The 24,418-nt window shown below is 48.8% G+C and overlaps 1 protein-coding gene and 1 gene segment (V, D, J or C); both read left to right on the plus strand.

The window, feature by feature from the left end:
* The window catches only part of LOC102446625 (Ig mu chain C region-like), a 28,707-nt gene extending 11,855 nt beyond the window's left edge, over positions 1–16,852 (plus strand). The window contains 6 exon segments of the C gene segment in view: positions 1,014–1,343; positions 2,083–2,202; positions 3,228–3,587; positions 3,696–4,004; positions 6,493–6,807; positions 8,083–16,852. Of these exon segments, the coding sequence occupies positions 1,014–1,343; positions 2,083–2,202; positions 3,228–3,587; positions 3,696–4,004; positions 6,493–6,807; positions 8,083–8,087 (1,439 nt within the window).
* A 5,404-nt stretch (positions 16,853–22,256) lies between these two features.
* The window catches only part of SLC13A3 (solute carrier family 13 member 3), a 52,966-nt gene continuing 50,804 nt past the window's right edge, over positions 22,257–24,418 (plus strand). Inside the window, exon 1 of one of the 3 annotated variants that reach the window (XM_075901244.2) lies at positions 22,257–22,495. In XM_075901244.2, coding sequence (XP_075757359.2) covers positions 22,385–22,495 — 111 coding nt within the window. In that variant the 5' untranslated portion in view covers positions 22,257–22,384. The remainder of the gene's footprint in view (positions 22,496–24,418) is intronic. The other 2 variants (XM_075901243.2, XM_075901246.2) reach the window with 2 other exon arrangements.

A 24,418-nucleotide genomic window follows, 5' to 3' on the forward strand; every position in this document is an offset into this window, starting at 1 on the left:
AGCTATTTTGAGTCTATAGTTAGGATTATATTTTCCATGTGCATTACTTTGCACTTATCAACACTGATTTCCATTTTCCCTTGTGTTGCCTCGTCACCCAATTTTGTGAAATCCCTTTGTAGCTCCTTGCAGTCAGCTTTGGATGAGTCCCTGTTCACCCCCTTTTCAAGGGCATTTGTAAACTTAACACGGTAATCCAAATGTGAATCCCAGCAGCACAATACTCATTCCTACTCCTTTCTGCCCCAACTTTTAAGTGGAGTACCCAGAAATGTTTTCATGATGATCTAACAATCCTTCAATTACTAGAATGCCTGGCCTTTAGTTATTCTTAATCACCCTGCCTCCCTCTTTTTATAAGAAACTCTCTGCCCCAAAGACAAAACTGCAAGCAGCTTGCAGTCTGTTGCTTTTATGAATGGCGTCTGAAATCAGGGCATGCAGCTTTAAGCAGACTTCAGCTATGAAATTCACAGGGTTCAAACTCAAGAGGAGGGGCTACTACCCTCCCTAGCCTCCCATAAGTGATACCCTTGCTTAGGGGATCAGCAGGTCCTTGTGGTCAGTTTAGAGTTAGACCCTTTACTGTTCCTTGAATGCACAAGTCTGGCTTGTTTACATGGTAACGTGTAAGAGTAAAACTTCTAAAGAAAGGAAACTCTTCTGAGGAATTCTTACTGAGGTACACACCAAGTGAAGCAATCACTCATTTGTGCATTTACATTCCCCTTTTTATTCTGAACAACATTTTTGCTAGTATCTATTAACTAAAGGCGCTGGAGCAATCTGTACAGTGGGGGTGCTAAGAGCCATTGAGCCACAAGCCAGGGGGATTAACCCAGCACCACTAGTTCTAGCACCTAGGAGCTATGGGTCAGTGTTTCAGATCTAGTCATATTCACTTAATGCCATGTAAATCTGTATTCCCCATTTTAATTCTCTACCCAAAAGCAAAATTAGTGTCTGGTGCTAATTAGGATCTTTTTGTGCATAACTGTGATCTGTCTTTCCAGCTCAGCCTACAGTGTTGCTGTCACCCCAAAACCCCCAAATTACAGCAGGGGGAGAGAAAACTTTTTCCTGTGATGTTCATCAATTTTACCCTCAAAAAATTGACATTTCCTGGCTGGTTAGGAAGTATGGGAGTAAACACGAGAGGCTGTTAACGCAGGACATTTGCACTGGAGTCCCACTGCCTCATGATAAAAAGGGCGTGTTCACCGTGCTGAGTCGGGTAACCCAAGATTTGTCTGAAGAGGATGATGGATCCTTGTACATCTGTGAAGTTCAACATGAATCCCTAGAAAAGCCGCTGAGAGGAAATACAACCATATTTGTCACAAGTAAGTGGCCCAAGAATGGACTCTTAATAGTTCTGGCTGACAAATTTTCCATGGCACAGCTTTCTGTCAGATGTTGTAATTTTGCCAGGTTGGTTTGATGACATTTTCAAGAGGAAAAAGTTGAAATTAATCATATTTGACTTTCTTTTTCATTTTGATGAGGTAAAAATGTTTAATTTTGACTTTATCATTTTGATAATTTTTTTTTCAAGCTTTTATATTCTACAGGTTGGACCTCCTTGGTCCGGTACCCCCAGGACCTGAGTGGTCCCGAATGAGAGAATTTGCCAGACCAGGGGAGGTGTCCTGCCACCAACTTGCAAGGCTGCCCCAGCAGGCACCCTGCCTCGCCTTCCCACCAACTCAACCTGTCTGGGGTGCTTGCTCAGCTGCTGCTCAGCCCTGGGCAGCAGAGGCTCTGACTACTGGAGCCCCATGCATCCTAGGGCAGCCACAGGGCTCCAGCCCCAGCCCTGCGCTCCAATGGACTATGCTGGGGATCCGGCCCCATGCTGCTGCAAAGCTCGACTCCAGCCCCACGCTCCCAGGGGCTTCCTTGTCTTGCCTACAGAAAATTGATTAGAGCTTTGATCTCTTTACAACTCAGTGTGTGACCATGCAAAAGGGGGTTAATAACAAAGATGTGTTGTGCTCCATTAATTGTTTGTAAAATGCTTTGAGATCCTTGGGTGGAATCCGATTATTTTAAATTGTTTCTAACGAGCATGTTTGTTTTCAGATCCAAAGCAGTATCATCGGGATACGGGGTTCATCGTTGGAGTGGCTGCTGCCTGTGTTGTGATAACTGGAGCATGTAGCATATTTTTTACCATATTCTATCAGGAACGACTTATGAAAGGTAATTTTTAAAACATTCCTACCCTTCAGCATCTTCTAACTGTGATAGGCCTCCCGTTTCTGTAGTAATGATAATAATAATAACAACTAAGAATAACTTTGCTGAGGGTACGCTCTGCAAAAAGTCTCAGAAGGGCAGCCTTGTTAGTCTGTAGCTGCAAAATCAAGGAGGAGTCCTGTGGCACCTTAAAGACTAACAGATTGCTCATGAAAGCGGATGCCTAAATACATCTGTTAGTCTTTAAGGTGCCACAGGACTCCTTGTTGCTTCTGCAAACAGTGTTCTTCTTAGCTCATGTTAAAGGAAAGTTGGCTTACAAATCAGTCACAACTTTCTCTAATCCAAAAATATTAATATATCATATTCGAATCTGAGCCTCCAACAAGGGAGTTAGTTGCTAGCTTCTGTATTCCTGATTTCCTCATGGCTATTTTGCGTGTTAGGACACCTCAGTTGGCTGTATGGCCTGTGCATAGACTCCTTGGGAGGCACCAATAGTAGATAAACTAGATTATTTGCCTGCATCATGGCTGGATTGATGACATTTCCCTAAACTGTCTGTCATGGACTAATTTAGTCTAAACGAATCCAGTCATTAGAGGGATGCAAGAGGGTTTTAGCAATGCCAGGAGATCAGCTGTAGAGGTTGGAACACAAGGTTTAAGTGGTTTTTAGTCATAACACTTGTCAGTCCTGGAAGGGTGAGAAGAGTTTAATTAGTTAGAAAGGGTGAGTTTCAGCAAGTGAAAGAGGACTGGGCCCCTAAACTCATCTTGTTGCAAAGGGCTGTTGGGTGGAGGAGGTCCTGGTTGTCTCTGGACAAGAGTGATGACAAAGCAGGCTCCCCCCCAAAAAAGTCCAGGACAGGACTCTCTGCAGCTACCCTTAGGGCACATGCCTACAAAAGACCTAATGTGTTGGTTTCACGGGGTCCAGGATTTTACTCCTCCTGTGGAAGGACCCTTAGTTCTGCAATGTCAGCCTCTCGCAGAGATGTCTACATCCTGGATTTATCTTCTTTTCAGTGCCGCCTCAGGTTTCCTTGATTAACAAACCAGATGTGATCCCCATTAATGAGAAGCTGAAGCTGATGTGCAACATAAATGGGTTTAGACCAAAAGCAATTAGTGTGAAATGGCACCGGAGAACCCCCCAGATGGCATCAAGTGAAGCTGCCGGGGAAACCTCTTTTCTTCTAGGTCCTAGAGAAGATATTACAGACAAGGCAAAGCAGCCTCTGGAAACCTATGGCAAGTTCTTCAGTGTCCCCTCCTGTCTGACCTACATACCCACCATCCAGGATGATGGGGCAGTGTTTGAATGCAGTGTTGAGCACAGCGCACTGAAGAGTGTTAAATGGATGAGCACCACACTGAATGTCACCGGTAAAAGCTCTCCCCCTTGGTAGATCTTTTCTCACTAACTCATTACCAGACTCTGAACACTAACTTTTTACAAGAATTCCCTAAGCACTCTCTCTGTCTTCCTTTCAGCTCGGCCAGCAAGCTTTTACATCACTACCTGGCCTCAGACTCCTGCGGTCGGGGAGAAGCTCATCCTGAGCTGCGTAGTAGAGAAATTTTACCCAAAAGATATCACTTTGACTTGGTTTCGAAATGGAAAGTTGGTTAAGGAGGTGACCCAGTTTGGACCTTTCCCTTGTGAAATTGACTATTTCAGTGTCTGGAGCCAGACTGAGTTTCTAATGACGAATGATGAGGAAGGGGTAGTTTATATCTGCCAGATAAAACACAGCAGCTTTGGAAATATTGAAGAACTCTCCTATAAAGTTAACTTGCAAGGTAAGACGCACGCCGTAAGCCCATTGCTACAAATAGAGCCACCCTGGAAAGGTTCAGTGGATTTACCCTATGCGGTATCAAAGATTAGGAGGGTTAAATTTCAAGATTTGAGAGGCAGAGTGATATACAGGCAACCCCCGCACTTACGATTTAATTGGTTCCTGGAGAACCGTCGTAAGTCGGGCCGTTGTAACTCGAACCCTTATTGCCCATAGGGGCAATGTTATGAACAGGGGTTCCGTTCCTGGCCCGCTTTGCCTCCTGGGAGTTGTAGTCTCCTGGATCCAGGGGGCTCTGTGGGCAGTAGGCAGCTGTGCGGTGTGAATGTCACCTTGAGCCGGCCGGGGGCTGGGCCGGGTGGTAGGCAGCCCCGCAGCTCCCAGAGTAGGGTGGCCATAAATGCGGGGGGTGGTGGTGGTGGTGGTGTCGTAGATCAGATGGTCGCAAGTTGGGGGTCGCCTGTATTGGCCTGAGTACAGAGCATAGGACAGTGGTCCCCAACGCAGTGCCTGCGGGCACCATGGCGCCCGCCGGGGCATTTATGTGCGCCCACCGAAACATCTAGGCTGGCCCCCGCCCCCTCCGGTGTGTAGCACATGCGTGGTGCCAGCCCTGGGCTCAGGGTGCGTGGGCGGCCCCCACCTTTGGGCGCGTGGCGCATGCGTGGTCCCACCCCGGACGCCCGGCATGTGAGCGGCCCCGCCCCAGGGTGCCCGGCAGCCACGAAAGGTTGGGGACCACTGGCATAGGAGATCTAATAAGAACAGAAGAACAGCCATACTGGGAAAGACCAATGGTCCATCTAGCCCAGTAGCTCAGTATCCTGTCTGCCGACAGTGGCCAATACCAGATGCCCCAGAGGGAGGGATCACAACAGGTAATCCTCACGTGTTCCTTCCCCTGTCACCCATCTCTAGACAAACAGAGGCTAGGGACACCATTCCCACCCATCCTGGCTAATAGCCATCGATGGACCTAACCTCCATGAATCTAGCTAGCTCTTTTTTGAACCCTGTTAAAGTCCCAGCCTTCACCACATCCTCTACCTGGTTCTACCACTGACTTGGGAAATGGACTGATTTGCCCAAAGCCATGTTCCATCTATAAAATGTATGGGGCAAGCAATAATTTAAACATGGGGGGCTGCTTCATCAATTTTGGTATGTGGTCATTGGCCGGCTCCAGGCCCCCGCAGAAAAGGTGGGACCATGGGTGGAAGGGGTGGGACTAGGGGATAGAGAGAGAAAGAGTGAGCAAGAGTGTATGAATGTGAAAGAGACACTGTGTGAGAGACTGACTTTGACACAGAATGAGTGTGTATGGCACAGGAATTGGAGAGTGTGTGGGGCACAGAGATAGGAGATTGTCTCTGTGACACACACCCTGCCACGCACAATGTGGCACAGACTGGGTATGTGTTACAGTGACTGTGTGTGTATGTTAGCTGCTGCTGGGTATGTTTCTGAGAGAAGCCATGCACTGTCTCTTTAAGACAGGGAAAGCTGTCCTGCTCTGTTGCCTTCCCTCTCCCCCGCTGTGCAGAGACGGGACATAGGAAGGAAGTTTGTGTGTGAGAGAGAGAACACGACCACTAAAATCATAGAACCAGGCCACTGCCTCTTGAGACTGGCACTCCTCTGAGTCACTTACCATCCATGCTTCAGGTTGGAGCAGCTCCACTGTGCGTCTCCCTCTCCCCAACTCCTGCTCTGCAGAGATGGCATACAGGGGCAGGGGGACACCCTGACTTCAACACTCCCCTTTCCCCTCCGCTCCCCCTCCCACTCTTCTCAGCTAGCAGGTGGAATCCTGGGAGCAGCTCGGCTGCAGGACAGAAAGTGCTAGGGGAGCATTAAGCAGTTCTAGGTACAACTGGTGTGATCACCTAGAATTGGGATGGGGCCTTCAGTTTAAAGACCGTGGAGGAAGTTAAGGAGCAGCCGAGTCCCTTCTAACCTCATCTGTTAAAGTGATTACTGACTGGGCCTTCTGTTTTCTTGCCTTAACCCCATTGCACACACTGACCTTCACTGGTGGTGCAAAGTGGAACCAGTCCAGGTAATGGTCACAGTGTGGGATGAGGAAGCTGAGGAAGAAGAGGTGTGGTAGCTGTGGCTGAGTCAGAGCTCTTGTTCAGCACAGTGTGGGAGAACCTGGGAATGGGATGGGGGCTTGGAGTACTGAGGGAGCCCATGAGTGGTAGGTCCAGAAGAGAGAAGGTGACACTCATAACGTTGGACCAAGGTCAGAGCGATAGTGACACCCAAAATTGTCCATTGTTGGATCTGCAACGTGCCATAAACAATCAATCCAGGCACCGTGTCTCACTGCATGAGCTGTCGGCTCCCACAGTCTCATTGTGCTCGCCATGAATAAGTCACTACCCCCTTTCGTACTGGTGTGCACCTTGGCCATCTGCCTTCTTCTTGACATTGGAGGGGACTCATCTAACCATCTGCCCTGCTGGGCGTTCTTTCCCTTGGAACAGGGATGCCCCCTGAAGTTCTCTGGATCACCACAGACCCCTCCGTCCCCGTGGTGGGAGAGGAACTGAGGCTGAACTGCAGGATCAATAACTTCTCCCCCAATGTGATCACTGTAAACTGGTTCCGAGACGGGCAGCCGCTGCAAGCGGGAGTCTGCCAGTCGGTCTCGGTAATGGGAGCCAGCGGCTTGCACTCCATCTGGAGTGTTTTGAGAGTCACGCCTGGAAAGGAAGAGGAGGGAGCCGTGTTTACATGTCAGGTGACACATGCTGCCTTAAGGGACCCTGTGGAAAGATCATACACTCTGCAGCTGCCTGGTACGTCCTGTACAGTGCGTTTGGTTAGATAATTATACTGTGCTTGAACAACGGAGATTAGCTGAAAGCAAAGTGTGGTCAGAGGGCCAAAGGAGCCCTGTAGAGTGTCAGAGGGAGGTCGAATGTGATGGTGCGAGTTGGTGGCTGTGAGCTAGGAACTTAATGAGACCTGATCTCAGCTCTGACACAGACTCCCAGCATGTTTAAACTCTCTACCTAAGATCCCCATCTGTAATAACAGTTCCTTATGTAATGGTGGGGCCAGGAGTGCTGTGTCTGTGAAGTGCCTTCATGGTATTTCTTTCTAATTATTGTTCTGTTATTAAAATGCAGCCTGTGGCTGCGCTCTGCATGTAATTGCAGGAGAGGAACAAAGCTGATCGACTGCAGGCTTTTAGGGCTGGTGAAATGTTATGAAACACAGAGTGTCTTGAGTAGGCTCTGCTGCAGGGCTACTCAACTTTGGAATCCCCAGGGGCCAAGATACTCACAGCACAGAAGGGCCACAATTTAAGTGTGGTTGTATGTACATGCAAAGGTATATGCAAATAGCTTCTTTCTTACAATGCCCTGGCACCTCCTCCCTGGGAGCTAGAAACGCCAACACCCTGTGCCCGTCTGTTCCAGCCAGCCTGTCTGCTTGCGTCTTTCAGTGCTCACCCCACGTGGGAGATGCCTTGCCGTTGTGGAGTGTGTTTCCAGTGAAGGCCATGTTCAAAGGATCCCACCCGTGGGCTGCATGTTGAGCCCTGTGTAAACCCAAACTGTACCGTGGGCTACATGTGGCCCCAGGCTTGCGAGTTGAGTAGCCCTGCTCTAAGGTCATCCTAGCCTCTTCAGCATCCCGGCATCAGGGGACTTTGCTGGTGTGCTCCCCACCCCAACCGGCCTCATCTTTTATATTGGCTTCTGGCCACTAGATTGACTCCTCTGGCTAGCTGGTGTCTGGTACATTTTCCAAGGCCAAGTACCATACCCATATATGGGATCCTCACAGTGGTCAGCGAATGCAGCTTTCTGCAACATAAATGGCAACATTTCACCCAGGACAAATAAGGTGAATTTTGTTTAATAATTTGCCCCATGTGAAAAAGTGTCTTTTTAATGGAGATATTAAAAAAAAAAAGTCCTGTAGACTATTGGTAGTGAAACCCCCAAAAGCTTTACTCTATTACAGATTGTTTAGCCTCCCCCCTATTTTCTGTATCAGTGTAACAAAGCACACATCAGCAATTACTGCTGGCCCAGCTGACAATTCTGACTTTCTCTCTCTAGGTTGACTTGGTGAAAGTTGAGCAGACTGCTCAGGATGGGAGTGAGGATGCAGACGGTACACTTCCAGCACAGGGACATTTGTCTGGAAAAGAAACGTGCTAAACACTTGAAAGTTGTTTCTACACCCCCTCCCCCACTTCATCTCCTTACACGTTCCCCTTGTAACAGGATTCTGACTGTTCCGTCCCATCCTCCAGGGTAAGGACTGTGTCTGGTTATACCACACAACTGTGGCAGCTGCTCCCTGCCTTTCTGCAGGAGAAGCGCCCGTTTCTCAGCTGCTTGGTAGCAGCCTAAGATCCCCTTTTCTGGGCCAGGAGCCGCTGACTTACAGAAAAATCAGTCGGGGGCCATAAACCCTCACTGACATGGCCCCTGACTGGGAAGGAGAAAGACACTCCCCACATTCTCTTCACACACCAGAGCCTAGGGGGGCGCAGGCTAGTAGATTTTGTGTGCTTCAACCCTCCGGAGTGGGGGTGGGGTTTGAGCACCTGCACAGGCCCCCCAATGTTGGGGGGGAGCACTGAGCCTTGGGGGGGGCCAGATCCAGGCAAGCAAGGGGCTACATCTGGCCCTCGGGCCTTAAGTTCCCTACCCCTGGGTTAAAGACTGACCTAGCTTACTCCATTTGTTGTGTTGCACAGAATTGCTAAACATGCATGTGAGCAACGCTACAGAGTCAGTATTAATAATACAATGATTTATTATTAACACTTAGGATTCATCTCCAAGATGCATTAACTAATGACCAGGGCTAGACAGGGGTGGCCCGTGAGCCTAAGCAGACTAGGCAGTTGCCTAGGGCGCCACTGGCCCAGGCGCCCCGTGATTACGTCACAGCCATTAACGGCCGTGCAGGCGGGGGCGCCGATTGCGCCTTCCGCCTGGGGTGCCAGCTGCCGCAGCCGGCCTCAGGCCACTCCTAGGGCTAGGCTAGATAGGGCATAATTATGAACCTGTTTAAGAGAAGGAAAAATGAAGACACAATGTAGTGAAAATGATTTATCCAAGGTAAATATAGCTGTGGCATTATTTTCCCAGATACTAAGGGGTTTGTTGGCTTTCATATACATTGAAATGTTCCTCACTGGTTCCTAGATAGAAATGGGCAAGGCCATGAAGAAAAGAGAAGAATGATCATGTACTTTACCACTGGGTGTCTCTCTTTACCTTCTCACTGGAGGTAGAACTGAAAAATGTAAAGACAACTCTGTAGGCTGACCAGTGTGTGTGTAACTTAGCTCAGTGTGAATGGAGAATGAGCTTTGCCGTTCTTGATTCTTTTCACAATCAAATATTTGCAAATGTCATTTGTTGAACAGAAAATAGACACTCCCCCTACACCTCTTTCACTCCAGCTGCTTTGCGGAATGAACTCCCTTTCCCAATGGGCCCACTTTAGATCTGCTGCAAATGGATGCAATTCCAATGATGTCAGTAGAGCTGCACCTGCTTCCTACACCGAGTTTGAATTAAGCTCAGTGTGCACAGACCGAGGCTGGATTAATGGGAGGCTAGATGGGCAGCTGCCATCAAGCGCCACGCGCCCGGGGCTGGGGGCCGTGCGGCTCCCCTTACAGCTGCCATCAGCCGCTGCGTGCCCGGGCCTGGGGGCTGCGCAGCGCCCCTTAGAGCTGCAAACAGGCGCTGTGCACCCGCTTGCAGCTGTAAGGTGCGCAGCACACCAGGGGGCGGGGCCATGCATGCGCCGTGCGCCCAGGGGCGGAGCCACGCATGCTTCACGCGCCCGCTGCCCGGGGGACAGAAATGGCTCGAGCTGGCCCTGTCACTGACATCACACTAGGGAGCAGGGGGAGGTATAAGGAATCAGGGAATGATTCAAAAACAAGAGCAGAGGGAAAAGTTCTCTTGGGGTAACTTGTGCTGTTCATTTTTTTGGGCCAGGGGTGTTGCTTATGAACTGAATTGTCTTAACTTGTTACGTTCTTTTTTTGATGGTTGTAAGTAGGTGACTCTCAAGCTTTCCAGTCTACTGTGTCCCCCTCAGAAGTCTGATTGGTCTTGTGTCCTCCTAAGTTCCTCCTCACTTAAAAAGTTCTTGCTTAAATCAGACATAAAAATACACAAGTGTCACAGCACGCTATCATGGAAAAATTGCTCCCTTTCTCATTTTTTATCATAGAATTACAAAATAAATCAACTGGAATATAACTTATAGGTGTTTTTTATGTCACCTATTGTAAAATTAGGCAAGTATGTAGATGAGTTAATGTAACTCCTGGAAGATCTGGGTGCACCCCCAGGGGTATCTGTACCCCTGATTGAGAACCACTGTTGCAAATCATAGACTACTAGGTCTGAAAGGGACCTCGAGAGGTCATCGAGTCCAGTCCCCTGCCCTCATGGCAGGACCAAATACTGTCTAGACCATCCCTGATAGATATTTATCTAACCTACTCTTAAATATCTCCAGAGCTGGGGATTCCACAACTTCCCTGGGCAATTTATTCCAGTGTTTGACTACCCTGACAGTTAGGAATTTTTTCCTAATGTCCAACCTAAACCTCCCTTGCTGCAGTTTAAGCCCATTGCTTCTTGTTCTATCCTCAGAGGCCAAGATGAACACGTTTTCTCCCTCCTCATGATACCCTTTTAGATACGTGAAAACAGCTATCAATGACTTCTATGATAAGAAGGTGTCGAAGAAAACCAAGTGCCTAGATGTATGTTACTGGACATAATAATGTTAAGATCCACTTTGGCCACGGGGAGTAGAATCCAGCCCTCTATAAGGGGAAATGAAAGAGGAAAGTGTGGTTGCTTGGCCAACAGGAACACAAAGATAAAAGTCAGTGTGAAATGTAATCTACTATATATTTGAGAGCGTTTGTCCATTTGTTCAAGAACTCCTCCTAAATGGTAAGCGTGAGGACCACCAAATTGGGTATATAGCTTCCTCTTACTATTCCTTCATAGAATCATAGAATAATAGGACTGGAAGGGACCTCAAGAGGTCATCGAGTCCAGCCCCCCGCCCTCAAGGCAGGACCAAGCTCCACCTACACCATCCCTGACAGATGTCTATCTAACCTGTTCTTAAATATCTCCAGAGAGGGAGATTCCACCACCTCCCTTGGCAATTTATTCCAATATTTGACCACCCTGACAGTTAGGAATTTTTTCCTGATGTCCAATCTAAACCTCCCCTGCTGCACTTTAAGCCCATTACTCCTTGTCCTGTCCTCAGAAACCAAGAGGAACAAATTTTCTCCTTCCTCCTTAAAGCAAGATAAGCATTTAGTTGTGCCAGAAAAATGGGATGTGCCCAGAATGGGATTGCTTCTCATAAAACCATACAGAAAAGAGAGAGACTCACCAGGAAGAAGAAAGGGGCTGGCTGGGTGTGTGCCCTCCACTTCATCTTGTATTGCCCCAGCTCTGAGCCTCCCAACCCACATACACCTTTTAAGGAGGGTGAGGTGTGGGAACTGAAGCTCCCCCCCTAATTTGTAGGGGAACATTGCTGGCTGTTCTCATCAGGGAGTGAGGGGAAAGTGCACAGTTTGCTGCATTCCTCACTCTGGCTGGGGAGCGCAGGGGACAGAGATCTAGACTTGCCCCAGCTGGGGGACATGCATCCCTCTCCTGGCTGTGCTCACAGGAGCTGCGGTGGCCATGGAGAGGTGCGTCTCACCTGGCCCCCCCCGCTGCTGTGGTGAGAGAGGGCTAGGGTAGTCCTCTCTCCCCAGGGCAGCCTGCATACTGACTCCCTCACCCCCAACCCCACCCCAGAGCAATGATTTAAATAAAGCATGGACATTTTCATTTTATTTTCCAAAAAACAAAAATTTAATTGAGTTCAGGACCAAGTAATACTGGGTAAATCTTCTAATATGTGTATATATTAGAGATTTGTGCATCTGTCTGTTAATCTGTCTATCTGTATGTCTGTGAGCCTGTCTGTTCAAGAGTTCTTCCTAAATGGGAAGAGCTAGAACTTCCAAATTTGATAGGCAGCTTCCTCTTATCCTAATTCAAAGCAGGGTCAGGGTTTGACTGTGCCAGGAAAATGGGATGTGCCTAGAATTTGATTGTTTTCCATCACATGGAAAGGGAAGGGTAGAGAGGAGAGCCGTGATCCTCACAGTCAGCACTGGGGGCAACAAGTGCAGGAGACAGCTATACTGTAGAGCCACCACTGGGGGTGGCCACACCACTAACCGAGTGGCCAGCTGGAGATGAGGCTTACCATTTTCCTGCCACGGGCCCAGGTAAGTAGCCTCTCTGTACTCCCCTGCTGGCCTGGGGGAGGAAAGCCCCCTTGGCCCAATCACTGTGCCACTCCCCAGGAGCACAACTGGGGCCAGCAGTGTAGCCCTGGATGTCCTCCACAGGACCCACTGGTGGCTCCCCTCAACTGCACTGCTGGGCCACCCAGTGTGGATGTGGCAGGCTAGCCCACACTGCCCCCCCTTCTCCACTCCTGGCTGTTCTGGGGGGGCGGGGAGGGGGAGGCCAGCATAATGGCTCCCACCCCCCTCCCAGACCCTTGGCTCTAACCCACACTCCCTCCCCCAACCCACAGCCCTGGGCTGACCCTCTCCCTCAACCCCTGGCCCTGGGCTGGCCCTCCTCTCCAACCCCAAATCCTGGGCCAACCTCCCTCTAGCTCTGGGTCAGCCTGGGTAGTGTAGCTAGAGGCCTGTGTCCCCCTCCTTGCACTGGCCTTGACCCAGTTAACGCTGGATAAGTCTGCTAGTGTGTGTACATATAAATGTAAAAGCAAGACAACAAGCATGGCTGCTGGTACAGCGTGTGGGCAAGACTCTATGTGCATAAGCAGTGTGTTCTGTGACCATGACTGCACATGAAACGGAGGGTGTCTCACTGTCCCTTTAACATCCAGTTACTGTGACTCTGCATGAAAACTCTATGTACAAATTATGCACATGTGCTTTGGAGTGTGAGGTTTTTAAAACTCCAGGCCTCAGTAGCTGCAGCTTTGCAACATGCAGAGCATTACTAACCTCCTGCAAACCCCGTATGGGTGCTGGTAGGGAAATAAGTCAAACCGTAGAATTAAGAGCTATTTGGTAAAACAAAGGTCAGCAAGTGAGGGTCACTAACGATAAATAAACCCTCTCCCCAGTCACAACACAAGCTCAGAGTCACAGACTGGCCCTTAATGCCCACATCAACAGGGAGCTAAAATCTAGTTATAGCAGGAAACAGTTAATATGGGAAAAAATGAAGGAAAAGGAAGCGTATGGGCTCTGGCTAATACTGGCACAGGAAGTGTTGCTTATATGTGTTTACAAGGGCACAAACAATTTGGGGGTGCTGAGAGCCACTGAACCAAACTTTAAACTCTGTCTATAATGGAAACCCCTTCAGGCCTGGAGGTGCAGCAGTACCCCCAGCACCTCTAATTCCAGCATCTATGGGCATTTACATAAATCACAATCCCATTCCCAATACAGGAACTCTAAGCAAATCAGTATGTCCCCATTAGCACAGTAAACCTCTGTAAGGGACTGGTCCCCATCCTATGAATACTGAGCAGTTGGTTATGATATTTACCTGGTAGGGGCTGCATTAAGGGAACTGAATAGAATTAAATAGGCACAAATGTGAATTAAGAAAACACCTTCCCGTTGTTTCTGACTGTTAGAAACCTGCAGTGCTTTAAGAGACATGACAGATTTCTGTACAGGCCACCAGAGAAACTCTTTCTCTTCTATGATCTCAGCCAGTTCTTGTATTTCATTTAGTTGATTTTGAGAGGGGCGTTTGTGGTACTCCTGTGGCTACAGCACAGAGACAGAAAATATTACAGTATTAGGTGACCTGGGCTTCTTTTAAGTAGTTGTCACATTTTATGACTTGAGAATGTTACCACTGGGTCCTTAGCTTCTTTATCTGCTCGTCCTTTGGCATCACACATGGAATGTTACCTGCATTGTGTGTTACAAACTCCCCACCCTTTTGAGTTGTGTTCACAGCTGATGAGCAGGGTCTCTTTCCTTCTTGCTGTTAATTGTGGGCCTGATCCTGCAGTTCTTATGCTCATGGCTAACTCATATCAGGTGTGTAGTCATTGACTTTAATGGGAGCAGGAGCAGACCCAGGCCGGTTCTCCTGGGACTAGCCACCAGGAGATTCTGGCCTTGTGTTTGTGGCCTGAAAAATGTGAAATTGACTCCTTGGTTTCCTGATTCCTACCTGAGTCAAAATGATCCCTGATAACCCTGGAGTCTAGATACAAAAATAAATTCAAATAAAAGCTGCCCTAGCAAAGGCTGGGAAACTGAAACAACATCAGATTAATAGAAGAAGCTCAGCTAAAGTGCATCCTGCTTTAGCCACATCTTCGTTGTGTTAGAGAACTCTCCCAATGGAAAATTATTGCCCAATGAATGGCATTCCTGGATTTGGTAGGGCTCACCCTGCAATATTATGATCTTAGCTGTGATTCAGTCCTTTGCTTCTAGGATGTTTCATCTTTTCATTAGGGGTTTGTTTTGGCTGGAGCTGTATTTCTTAATTGCCACAGTTAATTTGGTTTCTGTTTTATTTGGTCATTTCTGGGGTAGGCAGGTTGAGTTCATTTGGAGTTGCTCTGTAATTAACACCTTTGAGGTTAATTACATTATTTGAAAACAGAGTCTTTTCAGAGTATGAGAAGGCACCGGAAGGCTGCTCTGTGGCCTGTGGTTGGTTTTAAACTCTGATTTTCATCCTTCTGGATTTGAATCTGGGGTGAGGGTGTATGGAGAGAGAAATGCAATCAGTCTGATTGAATAAGGTTTCAGCAGCTGCATTTTGCTCCTCTGGTTTGTTTGTCCAGGATTACAACTTATGCAATTCTGGAGAGTTATATTGCATCTTATCTTCATGGGGTTAACTTTTTATTCATGTCATTCAATGGCAAAATATGAAACTTTCCGGAAGGGCTGACACATACACATGCGTTTATCTCTTCCAACCAAGTCTCTAATTAAATGGAGAACCATACGGTATTACTAAGAGGAAATAACCAGGAAGGGAGGCATGAATTTCACCATACTTTCGTGCACTGAGCAGGGGTTAGGAGGTAGGAACATCCTGAATTCTAGCTCCACCACTGGCTTTCTGGATGGCCATGAACAAGTCGTTTAACTTCTTGTGTCAGTTTCCCCATTTGACAAGGGGGGATGATAATATCCACTTACCCCAACAGCGTGGTGCGGGATTAATTGATTTGTTATTTGCACAGTATTCTGAAACTACGAAGAGAGAAACGAAATATGCTATCTCACATAGACAGGATCTGCTCACACAATACCAACCAGGCTTTAAAACTTATTGTACCAACGAGTTCCGAGACTATATACTCCATTATTTTCCATGCCGGTGATTTATGGCTGTTATTATCCAGGGGATGGTTTTCTTCTTTGGATTATGTTGTATACTTTCTTGCTGCTCATTTGACTCTGTGTGAAACTCTGCCTTTCCTGACATGGTAGGAGACCTGTCTAGTATTGCTAATTCCCCTCATGGCTCATTGGCTGTGAAGGGGAAAGAGTTTTCTTGCCTAATAGTAATTCCGTATCTCCAAGTAGGTTGTGAGGCTGAATTCATCAATGTCTGTAGTGCGCTTTGAGCTAGTCTGTCAGAGCATGCTGTGGAAGTGCAAAGTGAGATCAGGCTGCTTGTCTTTTCTGCTCACTCTCTGGTTTTATTCAGACTGATTTAGCCTCCATTCTCTGTGCTCCAGACACAGTAACAAAGCAGAAAAAGATCAGCCCACACTTGCACTTGATTTTATCCTCCCATCTCCCCCCCCCCTTTTGATCTGTTCCTCAATTGGATTGTAAAGTTTGAGCTGTCATCTGTCTCTTCTGCCCCTTGCATGGAGAGACTGGGATTGTCTGAGACTGTGCTTGATTTTAGTTTTTTATTCTTATGTGGCATTTCCATGACTGAAAGTTTGCACTTATGGTAGCCCATTCAGTATGGTCCTCTTTGTGGATGAACAGTGCTTTTGGTCCACCCAGGATAGGATGTTGGATTGGCTGAGTTTAAGGGCATCATTGGAACCTTCGTAGAAGGATGAGTTGGGGCAAGGCCAGAATGGCAGGGGAATAAAAATGTTATTTTTGCACTTCATATATTGTACTTCACCTTCATTTATCATTTTACAGTATTAATATTTCATTTTTATTATTGAACTTGCAAGTCTAACTTTACAACAGAAACATCCTTGTTTATGTATAATACATATTTTAACAATTGTAACCCTACATTTTAAATCTTCTTAGAAAAGGCATCAGCAAAATAAATAATAATAGTAACAAGCAACTTTAAAGAAAGGTAAATATGTCGCTATAGAAGAGCTATTAAATATTTTATATTTGTAGAAAACCAAACTAACACCACCCAAAGAAAGAAGCAATACAATATATATTACGCAAAAAATGTAAAGTTAATGCAATATTGACCATGAGATTATCTAGGATTGCAATTGATATCTAGGAATGCATCCAATCTGATCTCATAGTAGCAGATCTTGGTCTATACCCACAGTGCATATATTTGTTTTGTTAAAAAGTGGGAGGGTACATGGCTCGTTGGCTTTCCCTTCATTTTGGTCACTGAATTACAATCATCTCCAATACTTTTTGGTTGGCTATGCAGTCTAGCCATTATATTTTCAGAGTTCTTCTGTGGCATCAGGATTTGAAGTACTGTAGCTTCTTCTCAATTATTTGAATGTCCATGTTGGATTTTACTTTTAGTTAACTCAATAAAATCATCCTTGCCTTACCCTTTATGTTGCCTTTATTGCCTCTGTGTGATAATGAGAAAAAGAGCTGTGCTGCATGTGCTGGTAGGGAATTTAATTTGCGTGGTGGTTGGCTGGGATCAGGTGTGAGATTATGTGGATTTATAATTCGGTGTGGGCAGTTTCTGTACTTCCTCTATGACCTGTTTACAAAGCATCCTTTCCTAACAGGCTTAGCCTTTGCTTGGATTAGTGTGTTTGGGCTGCACTTATGTGCAGGTTTTTGCTTGCTTAGCATCAGCGTGGAAAGTGGGGAAATGGCTTTAGTGTTGCTAAGATTAAAATAACACAAGGCAGAATATTCCAGTGGGCTGGGATCAAAACTCTTGAGCTGAGCACCTACAGATTTTGAGTTAGTTTGGAACTATCTGTTGTTCTTTCGCTTTGATTAGGTCCCAGATTTCAATTTATTTCTTCTAAGCAGTGTAGAGAACTCATCAAAATATAAAACCCTTGTGGTGGTGTTGAGATGGAAAAAGCAACTGCACCTCCCTTCTTTGTCATTTTTGGTTTCTCCATTATGTGTGTTTGTGTTTGATTTCTCTGTATAGGGATGAAATATGATACTGGATTCCAGATTGAGTGTTTGAACACACATTTAAGCACATGGATTTTAATTGTTTTTAACATGTCAGAGGCATGAATCTTTCCCCCTATTTGTATTTGAGATATATTTAATATAGTTACTGGGCTCAGTATGGGAGTAACTGGCTGAAATTCTCTGTCCTGTGTTGCACAAAAGGCCAGACTAGATGATCTAGAGGTCCATTCTGGTTTTAAAATCTAAGATTATATTTTGAATTGCATGTCCCACTGGCCCCCTTCTAAGATAAATGGCATGGAGTAAATGATTCTGCAGTGTGGAAGATCTTGAGGAGAAAGAAGATGCCTGTGTCCCTTTTCAATAAAGATGGAAAAGAAGTAGGGTCAGTGTGATGGGGCATCTGCCCCACACTGGCCTAAAATGGGTTAAATCCAGCCCTGGCAGAGGGTTGAGATGGTGGAGCCGAAAGTACAGCCAATTAGGGCCAAGCTGGGGGCTGTATAAATAAGAGCTCCTGGAGGGACAGAGATTCATTCATTCTTGCTCCAGCTGGGGAGCAGGAAATACTTGGCAGCCTGGGGAGCTAGAGGCTTCCTGAGACAGAGCAGTGCTGAGGAAAGGCGGGCAGAGCTGGGCTGCTCTGGTCAGGCAAAGTTTCAGGCTACAGGGCCTGAGGTAAGGTTTGAGAGTACCAGGGCTGTAGAGGAGCAGCCAGGGCAGGAGAAGGCAGCAGTGATGATGAGCAGGCACTTCAGACTGCAGTTTGCCCCTGAGGTAAGAGGCTAGATGATGACCAGCAGTAGGGTCACCGAGGCAAGGTGGATATAGGGGCTGGGGGTTTCCTGGGAGGGAGGACCCCAGAATGTGGGGGCACTGCGGCAGGGCAAAACCCGGAGGGGAGGATGCTACTTTCTGGGAGGGATGTGGGTCCTGACGCAAGGTGGCAGAGCTAATAACGGGTAACAGCAGATGAGATACCGGCTGGAAGGGGGCTCTCTGGGGCTGAAGAGCTAATTCCCTGAGTGACCAGAAGGAGGTGCCATAGAGGTGAGTCATGCCCTGCTAAAGTCAGATTCGCCCTGTCTCACTCCATTTTTCTGTCTTAGTGCAACACCATTTTTAACAGCATGGTCGTACTGGTGTAAAATTGGAATGACAATTGTGGTGAATCAATCCCCTGGAAAACAAAATAAAACCCAACACAAATAAACACATACCCACTTCAGACAAATAGCAGCATATTCCTGTGGTTTTTAAAAAGACCATAAAAGCCATCTGTGCAAAAGGAGACTATGTGGCTGCATATAATGAGGGGCAGGTCACCACTATGGGTTTTTTCGGTCACTAGATTTGCGACGGTTGTGTACAAGTCATGTTAGATTTGGCACTGATGGACATCACAAGTTTGGGTTAGTATTGCTAGGAAATCCTAGTAAGTAATAATCGTGAACCAGCTGGCATCAATGAGATTATAGAATGTTGGGATCCTGTGCAAAGTAGGGTGCCCCACCTTCACTCAAATTTGGCTCTACTTCGCCCCCAATTATTGTGGTGGGGGTAGCCAGGCCAACCTGAGTCACATACAACCCTGCTCTAGTTCTGCGCCAATTGCTACCAGCCCTGCAGAACATGAACAGAACATGCCCAACACAGCATCCTATGTCAACCCCCACTCCACACACAGGCCCCTGCATGCTTCTCCTACATATATCCCAACAGCCTGTCCCCACTTATCCTGACATCTCAGCAGCCCTGGCCTATATACTGTGCGCTTCATCCCCTGGCTCAATGCTCCAGTTATGGGCAAGGGAAGTTCCATATGATCTCAGTTCTGCTTGCTCCACTCCCCTGCTCTGCACTCACACATCAAGGACCAAATCTGAGAGGGTGCCATTGCTAGGTCATGAGGCTACTCATTCAAATTTGGCACCCTATTAGGCACATTTTACACATCTAAATAAATAGACAAAAGTAAATAAATGTTAATTAACCAAGTAACCTTAATGAGACAAGTAGCCCTGCTCCTAGGAACAATGTCTGCTGGGCCCCCATAGGCTGGGTTGATTTATTTGCTGGTCACTCTTTATCAGCTGATTAAGGATAACTAACAAAGTCTTCAGTTGGCTTCTTTAATCCTTTGTTACTGTGAAAGGTGGTAAATCAACACAATGTGTGTGGCTCTCCTCCATCTTTCCTTTCTCTGCACCTTTCCTAATCTCAATGCCCTTCTAAGAGGGGAACATGAAGAGGGAAATATCTTACCTCCGTCAACCCCTATTGTGCCCATTCCATTTGTCTTAGTTGGACAGGCCCTCCACTGTGAAAAGGGCTCTGTCTTCTATTTATTGATAAGAGACTCTTAAGCCAAGTCTACATTGGGGGGCAAAGTCAAACTAAGGAACGCAACTCCAGCTATGCGAATAGCGTAGCAGGAATTGATATACCTTAATTGGAATGTCTGCATTATCCCCATTGTGGGGGGTTGATGGGAGAAACTCTCCCATTAACTTTCCTTACTCCTTGGGTACGTTTACACAGCAGAGCTAAAGTCGAATTATGCTACGCATCTTCAGCTATGCCTGGCGCAGAGCAGCTGGAGTGCTTCCAGGTTGGTCGGGGTAACGCCAACCCTTGGCGGGGCGAGACCAACCAGGCCGCACCCCAGCTGCTCTTGGGGACGCCTGGGGCAGAGCAGCTGGGGTGCTGCCGGGTTGATCGAGTAGCGCCGAGGATACTGATCAGCAGCTGACTCCAGGAAGCCGGAAGCAGAGCAGCTCTGCCTCGGGCTTCCTGGAATCAGCCGCTGGTCAATTTCAGCAGCGGCTGACTTGGGGACGCCTGGGGCAGAGCAGCTGGTGTGCTGCCGGGTTGATCCAGTAGCGGCGGTGCGGAACCAACCCAGCAGCACCCAAGCTGCTCTGCCCCAGGCGTCTCCAAGTCAGCCACTGCTGAAATTGACCAAGAGCTGACTCCAGAAAGCCTGAGGCAGAGCAGCTCTGCCTCGGGCTTCCTGGAATCAGCCGCTGGTCAATTTCAGCAGCTGCTGAATCAGGATGCCTGGGGTGCTGCCGGGTTGGTCCCGCAGCCCCCAGGGGCAGCGCTAGGGGACCTACCCGGCAGCGCCCCAGCTGCTCTGCCTCCGGCTTCCCCGATTCAGCTGCTGGTCAGTTTTAGCAGCGGCTGAATAGGGGAAGCTGGGGGCAGAGCAGCTCCAATGGTCCGGCTGAGGAGCACTTTCGGGTTCCTGATGGTGCTGGACCATCAGGAGTGTCGGACCGTCAGATGCCACACCAATGGAGTTTTACTGTATTTTGAAATAATTTTGAAATAACGGCTTGCTGTGTAGATGTGCACTGTTATTTCAAAATAAGAATGCAGTGAGACATAGCCCTTGTGACCTGATAGAGTATCAGAGTCGATGGGAGTGTGATCAGCAGTAGATTTAGCATGTCCTAATTAAACCCGCTAAATCGACACCCAGGAGATCAGTCTCCATTGTGTCAAACTCTTGGTAAGTGTAGACAAGGCCCCAGTTACCTTGTTACTGGAGAAGTCATCTTTGGAAACATGATCTTTCTACTGACAGCTGCTTCAAGCAGTGCTGCCTGGTGTTCTGCATTCTGGGGACAATGTCACAGAGCTGGAGCTGTTGCCTTGTCATACGCTGAGTTGTGTTCTGTGCATTTTGCAATCCAGAATGTAGAAGTTGTCACCTTTGGCCCATGTATGTGCCTGAACAACATCTAAATAAAATATGCCCTAAATTAGAGGAGGAAAGGGCAATCGGAAGGGGGGAGGGTGAAATGGGAAAGCAAGAATTTTCTAAGCTATATCTTCTGATTTGCCAGATCCACCATATAAACCAACCTAAGCGGCTGCAGAAAGGCAGAGTCTAACCATACATAGTCAGAGCTAGTGCAATACACATGAAACAAGGGGGGTTAGTTTACAGCTGGAATCACGCTGAATAACTGAGTCCTAGCTGCAATCAGGTGCTCTCTGTTGAAGATTTGAAGAGGAGGCCGTGGTGTTTGATGAGAGAACCCTTCACAACAGCTACCAGCCCACTGTAGAAAAGGAGGTGTGATTAATACTGAGCTGTCTTCCCGAGTACCCAGGGAGACCTAATTACTACCCCCCATCTCCACACACACATAGTGGAAAGCTGTGATGCTGGCAGTAGAGTCATTTTAGCAGGTTCAAGAGGGGGCTTACAACTGTACTGACCTCCAAGCCGGAGGGAGTGAGTGAGGGTCCCCTGTGTGAGTAGCAGGCAGGACAGACCCCCCGGCTGTAGCGGCTGGACAACCTGTGCTAGCAGGACAGCGGTTCTGGCTCGAATCGGCAGGGCTCCGAGCTTGCCCGGTGTGTCAGCAGCCACCAGGGATGGCGAGCGCGCCAAGGCTGCTGAGCCAGGAGCCAGCTGGGGGCAAAGCCGCTCTTGCTGGCCCCGGCCCCAGCCTGGGGGTGAGGGATTTCTGAGGCGCCCCGGCAGGACTCAGCCTCGTTCTCCGCTCCCCACCTCCGGGGCTGTGGGGCTCTGTATCAGCGGCCCCCTCCCCTCCAGGCAACGGGCAGGTGGGCTCTGCTGGGAGCCCCGAGCCGAACTCCAGCTCTCGGGGCAACGCAGGAGCCTGCGGGGGGTGGCCGGAGCGTGGGCGAGGCGGGCTGGGGCTGGACAGCGCTGCGGGGGGCGGGTCGCTGGCCAAGGCTGGGCTGAGCGGGGTTGTCATGCCGGGGGGGCGGTAGCCGGCGGGGGTGTCGGGCGGGATTGGGAAAGGGGGGGTACGGAGCCGGGGGTGGGGTTGGCCGGGGCGGGGGTGGGGACGGCCAGCAGCAGTGGCCCCGTGCTCTGTGCCGCCCCCAGGTAAGAGCCCGCCCCCCCTGCGGGGTAACTCTCCTCCCCCCGGGATAAAGCGGCGGCCCCTGCGCCCGGCTGCAGTCGGGGCCAGCTGGCTGTGCGGCGGGTTATGGCAGCGCTCGGAGCCCTAGTGAAGAAAGTGTGGAGTATCCGCCGGTTCCTGGTGTTACTCTGCACCCCGCTGGTGCTGCTGCCCATCATCATCAGCCTGCCCCCCAAGGTAACCCCTTCCCTCGCCCCCCCCCCCCGCTTCCCCGGGGATCCCCGGCTTGTCTCCAGAGACACCGCGGGACCTAGCGCCCCCTCCCGGGGAATCCCCCCTGCCATGCTGAGCGCCCCCGGGGAGCCCTGCTCGCCACGCTCCCCTCGCCCCCGGGCAAGCCAGCCGCCTGCCTGCCCCTGCCACTCCCCTCTGCCCTGCCCCGGCCAGGCGCGCACCCCGGCAGGGCGCTAGCAGCGGCGCGTTCGGCTGCAGCCCGGGAGCGCAGCCAGCGGAGTTTGTCCCCAACTCATACAACTTTCAGCTGAGCGCCGAGCGCCTGCTGCTGCGAGCCGCCTTCCGCGGGGACCCGCTGTCAGCCCGGGAACACGTGCTCCTGCCCCTCGGCTCCACCACTGGCAGCGCGAGCAGGTGCGCGTTTCCCAGCCCCTTCCTGTCACTCTGGGGACTCCGGGCTCGTTTCCCCGCTGGGGGGCAGGGCCCTTCCCGGACAGCCTGTCCCCTGCCCGGGCAGCTCCTGGGTCCCCCACCAGGGGAAGAAAAAAAGCGAGGCAGCGGCTGCACTGTCCCCGATGGAGCATTTCAAGTCATGAGACCTCACGCACCTTCCCCACGCCCGTCTTCCCTCTCCCCCTCCCCCGATCCTCAGGGTGTGCTTGGCCATAAGTACCTGGTGCAAACGGTGCCTCCAGCCTCATAGACAGCAACGTGGCATTGGACTTAGCCATGTGGTTTTATCCCTAATTAGTTTGGGCCCTGGCTACTCTGGCTCTCTTCCATGGCTATGCTTCCACAGTTATGGATCAGTCACTTGAGCTAGATTCTCCCCTGGTTTAATTGCCAGGGGCTGCCTGGAGGGCACTTTCTAGGAGTGGTCCCTGTGGGCAGACATAGTCCATAATGTTTTACCCTTGGGGTGGAAATGCTTCAGGGAGAAGGTCTGTGCCTAGTTTAACTCTATTGGTGTGGTGGTGGTGGGGAATGCTGCTTTGTTGCAGGGTGCAGATATGGTGCTTTTTATTGTGATGTGTATTTATGTATTTGGGAGAGTGTCTAGAGCTATGGGTGTGTGTGGATGGGGAGACAGGGTAGCTCCAAACAAACCAATGCATCACAGGGTGATGGGAATATTGACTAATGCAGAACTAAGCATGATGGGTGTCAGAACTGGCTACAATGAAGTGGAATATGCTAAGATCTGCCACTAACAAGTATGCTATTCTATTCTTTCAACCTTCCCAGGATACCAGAGTGCTTATAGGCTATGACTATACTGGCGCCATCTTGTGCCAGAGATACACAAATGAGGCTAAGCGTGGAATATTGCCAAGCCTCATTTGCATACCTAATGAGCCGCCATTTTTGTGGAAGAGGCTCTTGTGCTTGGAGGAGCTGTCTATACTGCCCCTTCTTGTGCAAGAAAAACCCTCTTGCGTAATGCCGCCATGCTGATTATTTTCAGGAATAACGGCATTGCGCAAGAGGGTTTTTCTTGCGCAAGAAGGGGCAGTGTAGACAGCTCCTAGCGCAAGAACCTCTTCTGCAAAAATGGTGGCTCTTTAGTTATGCAAATGAGGCTGTCATATTCCATGCTTAGCCTCATTTGCATAGCCATGTAGTTTTATTTCTGGTGCAAGATCGCGCCAGTATAGACATAGCCATAGAGTGCTTTTCATCAGTGACAAGTATCAAAGGGTAGCCGTGTTAGTCTGTATCCACAAAAACAATGAGGAGTCCTGTGGCACTTTAAAGACTAACTGATCTATTTGGGCATTGGCTTTTGTGGGAAAACCCCCACTTTGCAGATGCATGGAGTGGAAATTACAGAGGTAGCATTAAGATACTAACTCATGAGAAGAAGACACTTTATCAAGTGCACAGTGCTAACAAGGCCTTGTCATTCCCCTTAGATGTGGCCCACTC

Source organism: Pelodiscus sinensis, chromosome 17, assembly GCF_052426305.1.
Source record: "Pelodiscus sinensis isolate ZL-2025 chromosome 17, ASM5242630v1, whole genome shotgun sequence".
Lineage (NCBI taxonomy): Eukaryota > Metazoa > Chordata > Testudines > Trionychidae > Pelodiscus > Pelodiscus sinensis.